Here is a 13163-nt window from a genome sequence, read left to right on the forward strand (position 1 = left end):
TAACTGATGAAACAGCTTGTATTTAATAGGAAATGTAATTCATTGCCATTGTTAGAATTCCAAAAGGATTGCAGAAAGCAATATCAGCCGTCACAACAGTCATCGGTACCATTTACATTTTCAGAAACACTGAGATAAGCCATCTTAAAAAGAAGGAAAATATGAAATGAAAAGTTCTAACAAAGTTTAGTTATTCCAGTCTTCCTTTAATTGAGCTTCAGTATCAAACTGCAGATCTCATCAGGAAAACTGTAACAGGGATGTTGTTAGTTGTTCATTAGTTGACAAGACAACACTTGAAAGCTCTAACATGCTACAGCATGTTTTCTTCTGTCAAGATAACTTTTGACACTGCTCTAATGAAATTAAACGGAATTCACTGAAGTAAGAATTCGTTGTTTCTCCTGCTGTGCTCCCACTTCCACTGCAGCTGGGTCGACCTGTTTAATTCCTCAGTTAGGCAGGCAGAAAAAACTCATTTTTGCATCGATTTTAGTTCACGCACAGTAAATGCGGCCATGTACTACAGCTACTTATTTGTAAAGTCAACCTGTTCAAACAAGGAAAAAGACAAAAGTTTTGCTGCTGGCTCTTTGTAAAATTGCTCTGCTTCTGTTCAGACTTTTGAGTTGCACTGTAGCATGGGTTTCACTCAGCTATTTGCAAAATGAACTGATTTGCGTTCTAATATTTCCACTTAAAACAAAAAATCCCTTCCCTGTATTCTTTGTGTATTAAGTAACAACATAAAAATACTTTTTACCTAACAAAAAAAGGAAAATGCAATCTCTGAAAAAACCTATGGAAACACACCTACCACAGCAGTGGTAGTACCCTATTCTATCTGGGATGTGGTAGATTTTTTGTTAAGAAAAATTATTAGCCAGGTAGATTTGAAACAAACTATTTTTTTCCTGGCAAATTAATAAAACTCTTCAAATAAGACAGAAAAAGATAGGATTTGTATTTAAAGTGCTCTTTATCTGATGCAGCAAATACTTAGTATCCTTCTAGTCTCTAAGTAGCACAGGTGATTAAAGAGGAGAGGTGGGAGGGGAACAACATGTATTGTAAGTCATAGCCCATCTTGAAAGAGACCTTAGTGCCTGGTACAGCACTACTATCAGAACACTAACAAACCCTAACTCTGGGATCAAAACATTACCATGCAAACAAGTTCTTGCCACAATCTGAAGAGAAGGCAGATGTTAGTGCCTGGGTTTTACAACGTCCTGCAGTTAGAAAGCAAGCTCAGGAACTAGAAAATCCACTGAGGGAGAAAACAGCAATCAAATGAATGCACGGCGAACGTCCGTGGGGCGGCCCCGGCTGGGTCTAGGTGGAAACCTGTCATTGGGACCAGCTCGTCCTGGAAGCGTAGGGTTTGCCTCAGGCAAGGAACCAATGGGGTCAAAATGTGGTCTGAATGGAGGAAACTGGCCTGGTGCTTCCCCTGGGCCAGGAATGAGTGAATTAATTGGGTCTCCAATATACAGAAGCGTTGGTCTCTCACTATATTCTCCAATGATCATGGGGGGATAGATTGGGTTTGATGGGAATGGGTTGGGAGGAAAGGGACTAGGATAAAATGGGTTGGGATGAAAGGGAATTGGATGAGGTGTAGGGGGCAGAAACATGTGCCTCCATCTCAAGGCCTCCTTCTTCTGTTTCAACTTTTTCTTGTATAGCTGCAGACAGAAACAAAAGTATTTTAAGGTTCAGTGTCTCTTATTGATGTTCATTTTCTCCTACTCCAACCAAACTCAACTTGTTTTTACAGAACACCACTTTTAAACTAAAACTTAACTCAAAACTACAGCCTCCCAAAGTCTCTGTTTTAGCCCTGAAATTTTCCCATGTAGACTAATCTCAGTGAGATTATACAGAGAAGCCACCTACTTCTTTCCAGTCAGTGTCACGAGGCCTTGCAATGGGATCTACAAGAGAAGCAGAAAGTCAAAATGAGCAACCTCTTTTAAGTAGCACTCATGCCAAGGATTTGTGGGAACATGCAGAAGGAGATGAAAAAAACATCTCTGGTCAATACATCCTCCATAGGGATAGTGTGTTTTTAAAAAATAAAGCTGTAAGACCATTCAGTATGTAATCTACTCATTCTATATAAAATACTATCTCCAAAACTTGTAGAGAATACCAGGAATATTATTCCCATCTTTGATTTGTAACAGCGTTTTTCTTTTCCACCTTATTTCTTCAGTCTCTTGTGAGGAATTCTAGCAGGAATATCCCTTCTCTCTACTCTCAAATAGCTGCAATAGCCAGTACATCTAAGTAGCAAGAGCAACAGATGAAAACAACAAAAGTTTGTACCACACGATGGGCAGAACTATATGGTCCATGAGAAATGGCTCAGACAACTGTTACTATTTTTTAAGAGAGAAAACAGAATACCCACCTGAATTACATCTAGTCCACTGGTACTGGTTAGTATCACTAATGACTATTTGATGGCAGTATTTAAAAATCAAGAGTGGCTACCTGAGGAACCTCTAATCAAAATGTAAGACCTAATTAGCCTTGTTCACATGAGAATGAAATTGAAGGAAATGTGTATCGCCATTACCTCTGAAATCTCGCAGATACATAAACCTCCACAGAAGCTGATCATTTGAAGCTGCATAAAGATCACGGCAAACAGCAGACAGAGAGATGAGTGAACGGACATCCAGAAGTCTAAAAATCCGAAGCTTCAGCTCAAGAGGGAGGACCACTAACCCAAAAACATCTGGCAAGTTCAGAGCTACAAAGTGGAGGAAATAGAAGAATTACTTAAATGGTGCAAAGCTGATGACCCTGAAGAAAAGAAGGACATCATAACCTTTCCCTTAAATCGTTCCCCTTTGATGCCTCAGTTAAACAATTTTTCTCCAAGAGCACCATGACGTGACTTCTTAGAAAACCCATCTCTTCCCCCTTGCAGTACATTTATGGAGTTCTTGAAATAGGCCAAATGGCATTTTATAATGAACACCACTGACAGCTGTAAACCCAAGAAACATGCTGCGTGCCTAACTATGTTTACAGGCTGCACAGAACAAAGGCTAAAGGAAAAAGGTCTGCCCGATTACAAGAGTCCATAAAAAAGATATTAAATACACAGCACATGTTTCACATCAAACCTGCCCGCACTGAAGTCTAGAAGGAATTCCACTGTGTCTTCAGAATACTAAGCTACTCTTTTATGGCAGTATCTATACACAAAAAGCCTGATTTCCTACTGCTTCACAAACACCAGCTAGGATTACTTCTTCCCATTCCTTCCAAGCCCTCGATAACCAGTTACTAAGAAGACTGTTTTTGGGGTCAGACTTCCAAATACGAGGGCTGCTCCAAAATTAGTGCCTCCATTATTTTATTTTCCATATTACATATTATTTCCAGACACACATATTATTCCATAAAATATTTATCCATATTTTATTATGTTGTCCAAAGACGTTAAGAGGCAGATATCGGTAAGGCGGTAAAACAGGAGTGTACAAAATTCAGGCTTGTGTAGACCACACTGAATAAAGAGGAATTGTCTTGGGGCACGTATCAAATATATAATATAGTTAATGTATATAAGTAACAGAAAAAAAGCAACAAAACATAAAACTAGTGGGATATTTGATGTTGTTTCAGTGAAACTAATGCATCAGTCCAAATCAATGAATTGGCTGCAATTCTTAACAAGTTCATGGTGCTCATCAGAGATTTCTGATTAAATTTTATCCTTCCTGTAATGCATTGCCAAAAAGGGATGACAGGAATAAGGCGTGATTGTGAAGCAGAGGTATTCTTCTCTGCTGAGATAGGTCTTAGGAAAGTCTAGTAAAGAGACACAATCAATATCTGATTGCAATTTTATACATTCCACGTGAAAATTCACAAGTAATGCATTTATGTCAACTGAAAACAGAAAAATGGCAAATATGAAAAAAAAATTGATTTTTTTTTTTTGCAATCTTCTCAAATTTCTTTATCAAAACAGAAAACTGCAAGTATTTCACTGTTCACAGGACAGTTTAGCCAGTGTATCAAAATGCTTAAAATTATTCACCATAACTTCAGTTAGCATTGCAATGTGGCTCCCCTGTGTCCTGAATTCAGTGTCGAGTGCACAGCGATGCTTGGCTGCCGCTCAGCCACGAGTGCATGCCCAGGGCTGGGCTGGGCCGCACCGCTTAGCAGGGAAGAGCCTGCCATGATGGTGTGGGGTAAGGGGTGGCTGCAGGATGAGCTATGCCAAGCTGCATGCAGCCTGTGGGCTGGACATGCCTGCAGTTCTACTGTTGAACTTTCTGTTGAACCAATTCTACTGGTTGAGCTTTCCCACCAATATTCCCTTACATTTTGTTGCTGTGCGGCAGATGTGGCGTCTGACAAAATGGCATCTGAAATGGAAGTGCGTATGAAGCAAGGGTGTGTGTCACTGAATTCTTCCATGCAGAAAAAAATTGCACCCACTGACATTTATCAACATTTGCTGAACATTTATGGAGACGAAATAGTATATGTGAGTACAGTGAGGCGACAACTGTGATGTGAAAGGCAAGCCATGTTCTGGATGGCCACACACAGCTGTCACACAATGAAACGAAGAGTGTCTTTGCCAGCTCATCATGCAAATCAGTGGGTTACACCCAGGGAACAATGTACAGAGCTGAGAGTCAGCTTCAAGGAGTTAGAAAAGATGGTGGCAACACTGGAATATTGAGAAGTTTGTGTCAGGCAGGCCCTGCCAAGGCTCATATAGGAACCAGAAAAAGGAATGAATAAAAGTCTGTCAGGTCCCATTGCATCAGTACCAGGCTGACAGTGACAGCTTCCTGTTCCATTATCAATCATGAGATGTGGTGTCACCACTATGAGCCAGAGTCAAAACAGCAGTTCATAGAGCAGCGATACGTGAATTTCACATCAATAAAAAAGTTCAAGATGCAGCCCTCAATGGGCAAAGCGAGGAAAGGGATGATCCTCCTGGATTTCCTGGGATGCGCAAAAACCATCAACGCTGACATCCACAATGCCACACATCACAACAGTAACTAAGCTGAAGGCTCCAACTTGCAGAGTCAGGACAGCAAAGACAACCTTTTGCATCATGGTAATGTCAGGCCCCGTGCCAGTTTAAACACAGCGGAGTACATTGCCTATCTTGGCTGCACTGTCCTGCCTCACCCATCGTACAGTTTGGATTTGGTGCCCTCTGATTTTCATCTGTTTGGACCAATGAAAGGTAGACTGCATGGGCAACATTCTTCCTAGCAATATTGCTGTCACAGCAGCCGTGAAACAGTGGGTTTCCTCCACTGGTGCAGATTTTTGACAGCATAGCATGCAGGCACTTGGTCATAGCTAGGGAAAATGCATAGCTAATGGCAGTGACTATGTTGAAAAACAGTGTTTTGTAGCTAAGAATTTCCTCTATCAAAGAGTGTTATAGAGCTCTTCACATCTGTTGCAGTTTACATGGAAATAAATAGGAGACATTACTTTCAGGGTGACCTACGTATAATAGTTTCACAAAGAAATGGACCAAAATACAAAACCACTCCCACAAAGTGTCTGTGGCATGTTGTTCTCATCACCAAGTATGGAAAACAGCCATTCCATCTCAGTATCCTAAGTGAGAGTAGAAAGAGGTGTTTTGTTTGGTTTTTTTTTTATCTTGAGCAATCAAATATTACAGATGGGAAATCATCATTATATTAACTTATTTTAAAATACAAAGATTAATTTCTTTAGAATGTCCATTTTTTTCTTACTCTCCACATACCCACCACTGAGCAGCTGCCTGAATTGTTTCTAACACTTCTACCTCAAGACTTTGCACAGACTCCCTCCCTTTCTTCCATTCACAAAAATTAAGTATCATCTCTCTCACCTTGTCGGGCAGCAGCCAGAAGAGAGTAAACCAGCTGGTCTTTAAAGAGACGAGATAATTTCTGAAGGTCTTTGTAAACACCCGCAACCTTTTCTATCAAATCAGAGAGATAAAAAGCTTAATTTCAAGAGGTTATAATGCAATGATTATGCAAGAGCAGAAAAACCATGGCTTTCTTATCAACAGAATGGTGATCTGCCTGTCATCTTGATGGGCCCAGGTTTGCAACGAGTGTGTAACAATCATGGAATCACAATTTATTGAGAAACTACAGCCTACATCCGTGGTAAGGCTAGGCTACCCCATGGCCTTGAAAAGCACCATTAAGAGAAATACATGAGTTCTCCAAAAACCAACTGGCTCTCACGCTGTCAGAGCTTCTTTTATCGGATTTCAAAGCCCAGGTGGCACACGCCTATGCTATAAATGTCTGCAACATTCATTTTTTTGACAAGAATGCTTTTCCATCCTGTTATCCTAAGAAAGAAGAGCTAGAAGGCTCTACCATTATCCTGGACATGTCAGTGCTCAGTTATTCCTCTACAGCCTTTTGACTAGCCTCATACATCAGTGACTGGAGATCTGAGAGACACAGTGTAGGACACCAAGTCATCCTCAACTGGCAACAAAGAGGTTCATTCATACATCGTAAAACAAAAGGCTAGTCAGGCCTCTGCTCACAAAGGATCCACATCCATCTGTCCTTCTCCTCCCCCACCTTAGTACTCCTCTAATTTTGGCTTTCTGGAGAGAGCTGTGTGGTTGGCACCTGTTTTATAACACAAATAACAGTTCCAGTGTCGCAGTAAGAAGGTAGGTATCACCAGCCTCTAAAGTCCTGACCAGCAGGGAAAGAAAAGAGGGTCTAATCCAGCATTGCTGCCTCAGAAATTTAGATTTACATTTAGGACTTCATAAATAACAGGCAATAGGGACAAAGCATGACTCAATCTTTGCAAAATCCTTTCTTTATTCAGTTAATCAAAGAAATTCAAATTATTTTAGCAGCAAAATACAAGTAAATGACTATACTCTGAATTCCTTTTACTATAAAGCAATAGCCCATCTAAAGAGTGATCACATTTTTATTATGTCTTGCTAATTTTTGCCTACTTAGTCCTCCACTTACTATCCTTACTTATTACATCACTTACCTACTTCCCAGTTTACTATTATCAATATTATAGCTCATGCATACCTGGTTCCTGAAAGCAAACAAAGGATGCTGGCAGCAGCTGTATTCTCTTCACACCTTTAATCTCTCTGTTGATTTTTAATGTTGCTGCAAACATCAAAAGAAAAAAAAAAAAGAGATATTTCAAAATTGAAAACATACTGAGAGACAGCCAAGACCACTGCATTACTGCTTTACTCTAAGAGGTGCTTTACTTTTCTCCCTTACCAGCTCCTGTCAAGGAAAATACCAATGACAGCTAGCAGTCAGATAAATAGAAATTTCAGAAAATCAGAACAGAACTTCTAATTGAAAAGAATAACCAAAGATATTGGTGACAAATATTGTCTTCAACAATTCTATTACATGGAAAGAGATCTAATAGAGCTAGGAGTGGTACATAACGAGCCACTGTAATAAACCAGTCATTGAAGACATATCAATTCAGATATTATAAACTCTAGGAAGAACTTCAACAGCTTAAAACACATATGGTTTTTGAGACCACAGTGAGAATGTTCATGTGTCTCAGTAAGGACAGAAAAGAACACACCTCAGAACTAAGGAATATGGTAGCCTAGAAATGGTTTAAGTCTTGCAAAGAGTATGAGACTAAATAAAATGGATGAAATCTATCTCTTTTTAGTATTTATTAATGTATACTACAGTTCCAATGAAATGAGATAAAACCCGTATTTTTACAACACTGTAATAAAAATGCTAATGAATTCCCCAAACATTATTCCATTCTCATTAGAGAGAAAGAAGTTTATACTGAGGCAAGAAATGTCAAGAATTTTCTGCATCAGGAAGTGGCATCTCTTGCACCTCATCAATCTGGATAATGACGTGATTCCAAAGAAGTTTATGTAAGTCTTCTCTTGCTAAGCAATGCTGATATTTAGCAACCTATATCCAGAATAAAAACTTTACTAATTTACCATTAATAACAACAAGATCTCCCAAAGGCACACAAGTCAAACCAGCAGAACCCTCTTCGCAAAGGGGATGCGTGTACTGTAGCTTGTAAACACCATTCCCTCTCCATTTCTCTGGCATAGACACTGCCTTGGCTTCTGTCCCCTGAAAATACACAGATAATACTGTCATATCTGCAGATGGAAAAAGAGGACTTTTTAGCAATTTGAAAATGCCAGAACTGTGTTTGCAATTCAGATCTTCAGTTTAGTCCCAATCTGCATTACGATACAGACTATAACTGTGTGAGTATGTACTTTTTTCCCCCAAACCTAACAGCAAATCTAAGGACAAGTTTAGCAATTTCTGTTTTGTGCCACTTTCTGGCAAAGTTATTCAGCATGTAGACTTATACTCACTGTGTAAGTCTGCACTTCACTCTACCATTCATTCCAACATTCTGATAATTCCTGAATGTATGGTAATTTTCTGCATTTAAAACATCTTATTGCACCTTTTCTGCCATCTCTGACAGGACTTGAAGGTCATAGCTTGAAAACAATTGGAAAATCTCAGTGGATTAACAATTTTTCTTTCAATTTCAGTATGAAAATACTCGGAGTCCCACAGAAAGAGATACAACAAAACCACAAGGACAAGCAGGGTCTCTCTTTCCTCTTAAACTTGCACAAAAATTATCTTCCAAGTCCACAAATTGAAATAAACTTTGCTCCCTATGGCAAATGTGTTCACTGGACAGTACCTTAGCCTATTGTTAACAAATTAATTAAACTGATATTTGTCAAACAGACCTAATTCCATGTGCTTTTAGCACTACAAGGAAAAACAGGACACTACCTTCTCTGGTAACAAGTATTTTATGTTCAGTCACATAATAGTAAACATGTAATGCAAGTTGCACGAAAACCTAAAGGGAAAAGATGATCTCACTGTACAGAGACAAAACCACAGGTGCTTAAGTATGAAGTCTATAAAGTCTAGATACCTCCAGACATTAGTGAAACCAAAGGCTAACTGAACCCTGCTGAAGATGATGTAAGTTAGATGACAATAGTTAGGTATACCTAAGCCTTGTTAGCCACCATTTTAACTGTAGCCTATTGAGATTATACTCATGTTGAGGACAGCACTATAATGAAGTGCTACAATCCAAGCACATCTACACAAGCTTAACAGTAAAAAGCAAAAATGGGAGGTTATCAGCTGAGTTCCAGTTGAGGACTGTGAGGAACATGGAGGCAGGCCTCTTTTACACCTAAAAGCTGCTCTAGTGTTTAGCATTAAGCCATACTTGCCAGTCAGAGATGCTGATACTTCAGCCAACTGGGCTGCTGACTGTATACAAACAGCCTGATGCAGATCTCTAGAGGCACCTTGCATTACAGGTTCTTATAATATACTACAGTTCTCTCCCGCTGCCCAAGACATTTCCTTTTTGGTTGTGCACATACCTGAGGTACATAGCCTGTCTCCATCATGAGAAGATGTACTAGGACAATCAAGGCATCAGTGGCACTGGTACACTCAGCAGAAAGGTAGAGCACCTCTAAGGAATGCGGAATCTCTCCGTCAGCAGCCTCACTGCACAGCATAGGTTCGGAAGGATAGGAACCGGCACCTTCATCCAGATCAGCATCTTCTGGGACTAATCCAGAAGGAAATTCTAGGCTGGATCCTGCCTTCAAGAGATCACAAAAGATACATGCAGAAAATTATAGTATCAGTATTACTGGTCTGTCTGGCAGTCTTCGTGGGCACCAGGTCTATACTACAGATCTCCCATGTAACTTTTACAGTCTCAATTCATCTCCATTTCCTAGCATCCCACCTGGAGACTGGGATTATATTCACAGCCTCTGTATTTTTTCAATATTTATAATGCAAGTCTTTAATAAAAAAAGGTCTGTCGTTTTCTTGCCAATTGATAATAACTTATAAAACATTCATCGGAATTCTTGCAACGCTTACAGGAACAATTACTGTGGTACTCCAGCATGCATAGCAAGAAACCAACATCATGAACTCAGACTGCTCACAAATACAACAGGCTTAAGTAGCTATAAGAATCATTAACAGAATGCATCTGCTGACATTTCAGAAAGATTGTGGCTTTATTGTTGTTTCCTTTCTCGCACTGGCTTGCATGCCCACAGCACCAATGTACTAGGGACACTTTACTCCTGGAAGAATCTATGGGACAATGGTCCAACTATATTCTTCTTCACTACTCAGAATTTTTTGGATCCTAAATCTTAATTCCTATACTTTGAAACAATGCTTTATACATACGTTTAGCAATATTTCTCATAAAAAGGTTGTAGTAAGTGATATTATTATTATTTTTTTTTTTACAACTAATCCAAAATCAAAGAACAAATAAGCAGATTCTCAAGCTCCTGTCTAGGTAGGGACAAAATCATATAATGAGACAGGCACCAAGCAGCATGGCACCTAGGGTCTCTTCTAGAAAGACTACTTTCACCACGGGACTCAGCATCGGGCAGATGCAGTTATCTGTTCAACTATTCTACCTACAGGCACAAACAAAGCACTGAATAATATGCAAAAGACATGCCTATTAACTGGAAATAGGTGTGTGGGTTCATACAACAGTACACTTCTGAAGCACTGGCAGGAGCCACCTGTCTAACTTCATGCACAGGATAGACAGATCTGTCATTCCAAGCAGACCACCTGAATCATAGAGAACTGTTGTAACCATGAGAAAGGAATCACGCACTCAACTTGTGAGTGGTATTTCAGTATTTGCTGCATTTCTGTGGTACCTGAAGTAATTTTTTTTCAATTTTTTTCAAATTCAAGGAAGCGCTGAGGCAGCTAATACTCATAAATTCCTTAAACAAAGTGCATGTTCCAGCAAAAGACATGCAATTCTGTAAAAATGTAAAACCCAAAACATCTCACGATACCTGTTGGAACTGGGACATAACTAGTACATGATGAACACAGACTTCCATCCAAATAACTGGCAAATATCAGACAATCATAAGGAGGCAAATATTCTGAAGAGATTCTTTGTTATGCAGTGCATCACCTGATGTAAGATACCTCATTTTTTGTCTTGTGTCATACAAGCCCATTGTCAATGTGCTTACCCTACTGTCACTCTTCTGAGCTTCCACTTGAGCTTTCTGGTTGTCAGACTGTTCATTCTGCCTTTCTTCTTTTGGACTGTCAGCTGGACTTTTGGGAGTCAAGGTGGATGTCTCACGACCATTCTGAAGTGAGGGAGGACTTGAAGATGAGGCAGGAGGTAGGCTGGATTTGGCGTCTGTTTCTTCTAGTAATAAACATATCAAATCACCAGGAACAATCCCATATGAAGCTAAAGTCTTCTCATCTTCTGTAAGAGCATCCTTGCCATTCAATGTTACTGAAAACTCTGTATCACAACTGCAAAATGACAGAACAAGGAAACACAGTTAGCCGCATTTAAATAGCTGTACACAGAGGTATAGTTAAAAAAACATACTGTGATCTACAAATTTTATTCCTTTGGGTTTTAATCCATCAGTAAGGTTCAACAAGGGCAAACATAGCGTCCTACACCTGGGGAGGAATGTCCGCATGTATCAGTACAGGTGAGGGGCTGACCCCCTGGAAAGGAGCTCTGTGGAGAAGGACCTGGGTGTCCTGGTGGGCAACAGGCTGGCCATGAGCCAGCAGTGTGCCCTTGTGGCCCAGAAGGCCACTGGCATTGCAAAGAGCGTGGCCAGCAAGTCAAAGGAGGTCATCCTCTCCTCTGCTCTGCTGAGGCCACATCTGGAGTGCTGTGTTCTGGGCAGCCCAGTTCAAGAAAGTCAGGAAATTTCTAAGAGAGGCCAGCAAAGTGCCAATGAGACAGTGAAGGGCATGAAGCATCTCCCATATCAGGAAAGGCTGAGAGCCTTGGCACCACTCCGTTTGGAGAAGTCTTGATGGCAGAATCTTATTAATGCTGATAAGAATCTAATGGGCAAGAGTCAAGCGGATGGGGTCAGGCTCTTTTCAGTGGTGCCTGGCATCAGAACAACAGACACAAACTGGAATGTGGGAAATTCCACAAGAACTTGAGGAAAAACTTCCTTACTATGAGAGTGACAGAGCAGTGGAACAAGCTGTTCAGAGGGGTTGTGGAGTCTCCTTCCCTGGAGATACACAAAAACCACCCAATTGCTTTCCTGTGTAAGCTACTGTAAGGAACCTGCTTTAGCAGGGCACTGGATTAAATGACCTCCAGAAGTCCCTGCCAAACCATGTAATTCTGTAATACTCAGCAATACATAATAGCAAGAGTGAGGAAATAACTAAAGTTTGAAGCTTTTCCCCTGTTTCTCTCCATGTACACTTTAATGGAAGCTGCCTGGTAAGTATCACAATTGCCCACAAAAGCATTACAAGGGAAAGCAAAGGGTCACTGAACCTGAGCCTTTCAGCTGCCTCAGGAATGGGCCACTTCTGGAGGTGTTTAACAGCTGAGGCAACAGGTTTGACCGTGGAGACTGCCATGAGTTCCTCACACCTGAAACCTTCTGTGCTGTCTGAACGCAGAGACTGTCCCCTTCCGTACTATGTGAAATAGACACCCTGCCGAACACTCTGTGAGACGAAGGCCACACAGCAGCGCTCAATCAGCTCCAACAGTCACAACCCATATTCCAGAGGCTAGCACTCCCCACAGTACGCCCTCCTTCCTCGCTCTGCTTCTGACAACCGTACAGCAAAACTCTTCGGAAGTTTTTATTAAGTTTCGCCTTACAACCGTTCGGACCGCGCTCCTATATGAGGGTAGACGCCTCGCCAAGCCCGGGGCCAGGCCCCGCGCAACTCCCACACCCCTACGGACCCTTCCCCGCAGGGGGCGGCAGCGCCACATCCCGAGCAGGAGTGAGGAGGAAGAGAAAAATGGGCCGGGCCGCCCCGACCCCACCCAGCATGGTACGGCCCCGCTCTCCGGCCGCCCCCCCGCCGCCGCGGGATGGTTCGCTCCGCGCACTACCTGTAGCCCCAGGCGGGTAGCAGGGCCCGGCGGAGCTGCGCGCGCAGCTCCCCCAGCGTTGGCTCCGCCCCCTCCAGCTCCAGCGGCGCCGTTCGCTTCTGCAGCCGCACGCGAAGCTTCATGGCTGGCGGGGCCGACGGGGCCGAGCGCCCGCCCGCTTG

At 41.5% G+C, this 13163-nt stretch overlaps 1 protein-coding gene across 1 annotated transcript; it reads right to left on the minus strand.

The window, feature by feature from the left end:
- Window positions 1-13124, minus strand: FBXO7 (F-box protein 7). The gene is made up of 9 exons (XM_042838028.1): window positions 13003-13124; window positions 11120-11417; window positions 9455-9682; window positions 8006-8147; window positions 7089-7172; window positions 5891-5983; window positions 2585-2761; window positions 1900-1937; window positions 1-1688 (listed from the first exon to the last, which is right to left on the minus strand). The coding sequence occupies exons 1-9, from the start codon at window positions 13122-13124 to the stop codon at window positions 1290-1292; spliced, it is 1581 nt and encodes a 526-aa protein (XP_042693962.1). The 3' UTR covers window positions 1-1289.
- Between the last annotated feature and the right edge of the window lie 39 nt (window positions 13125-13163).

Source organism: Centrocercus urophasianus, unplaced genomic scaffold (genome assembly GCF_019232065.1).
Source record: "Centrocercus urophasianus isolate 14NV4802_14NV808 unplaced genomic scaffold, USGS_Curo_1.0 seq_73, whole genome shotgun sequence".
Classification (NCBI taxonomy): Eukaryota; Metazoa; Chordata; class Aves; order Galliformes; family Phasianidae; genus Centrocercus; species Centrocercus urophasianus.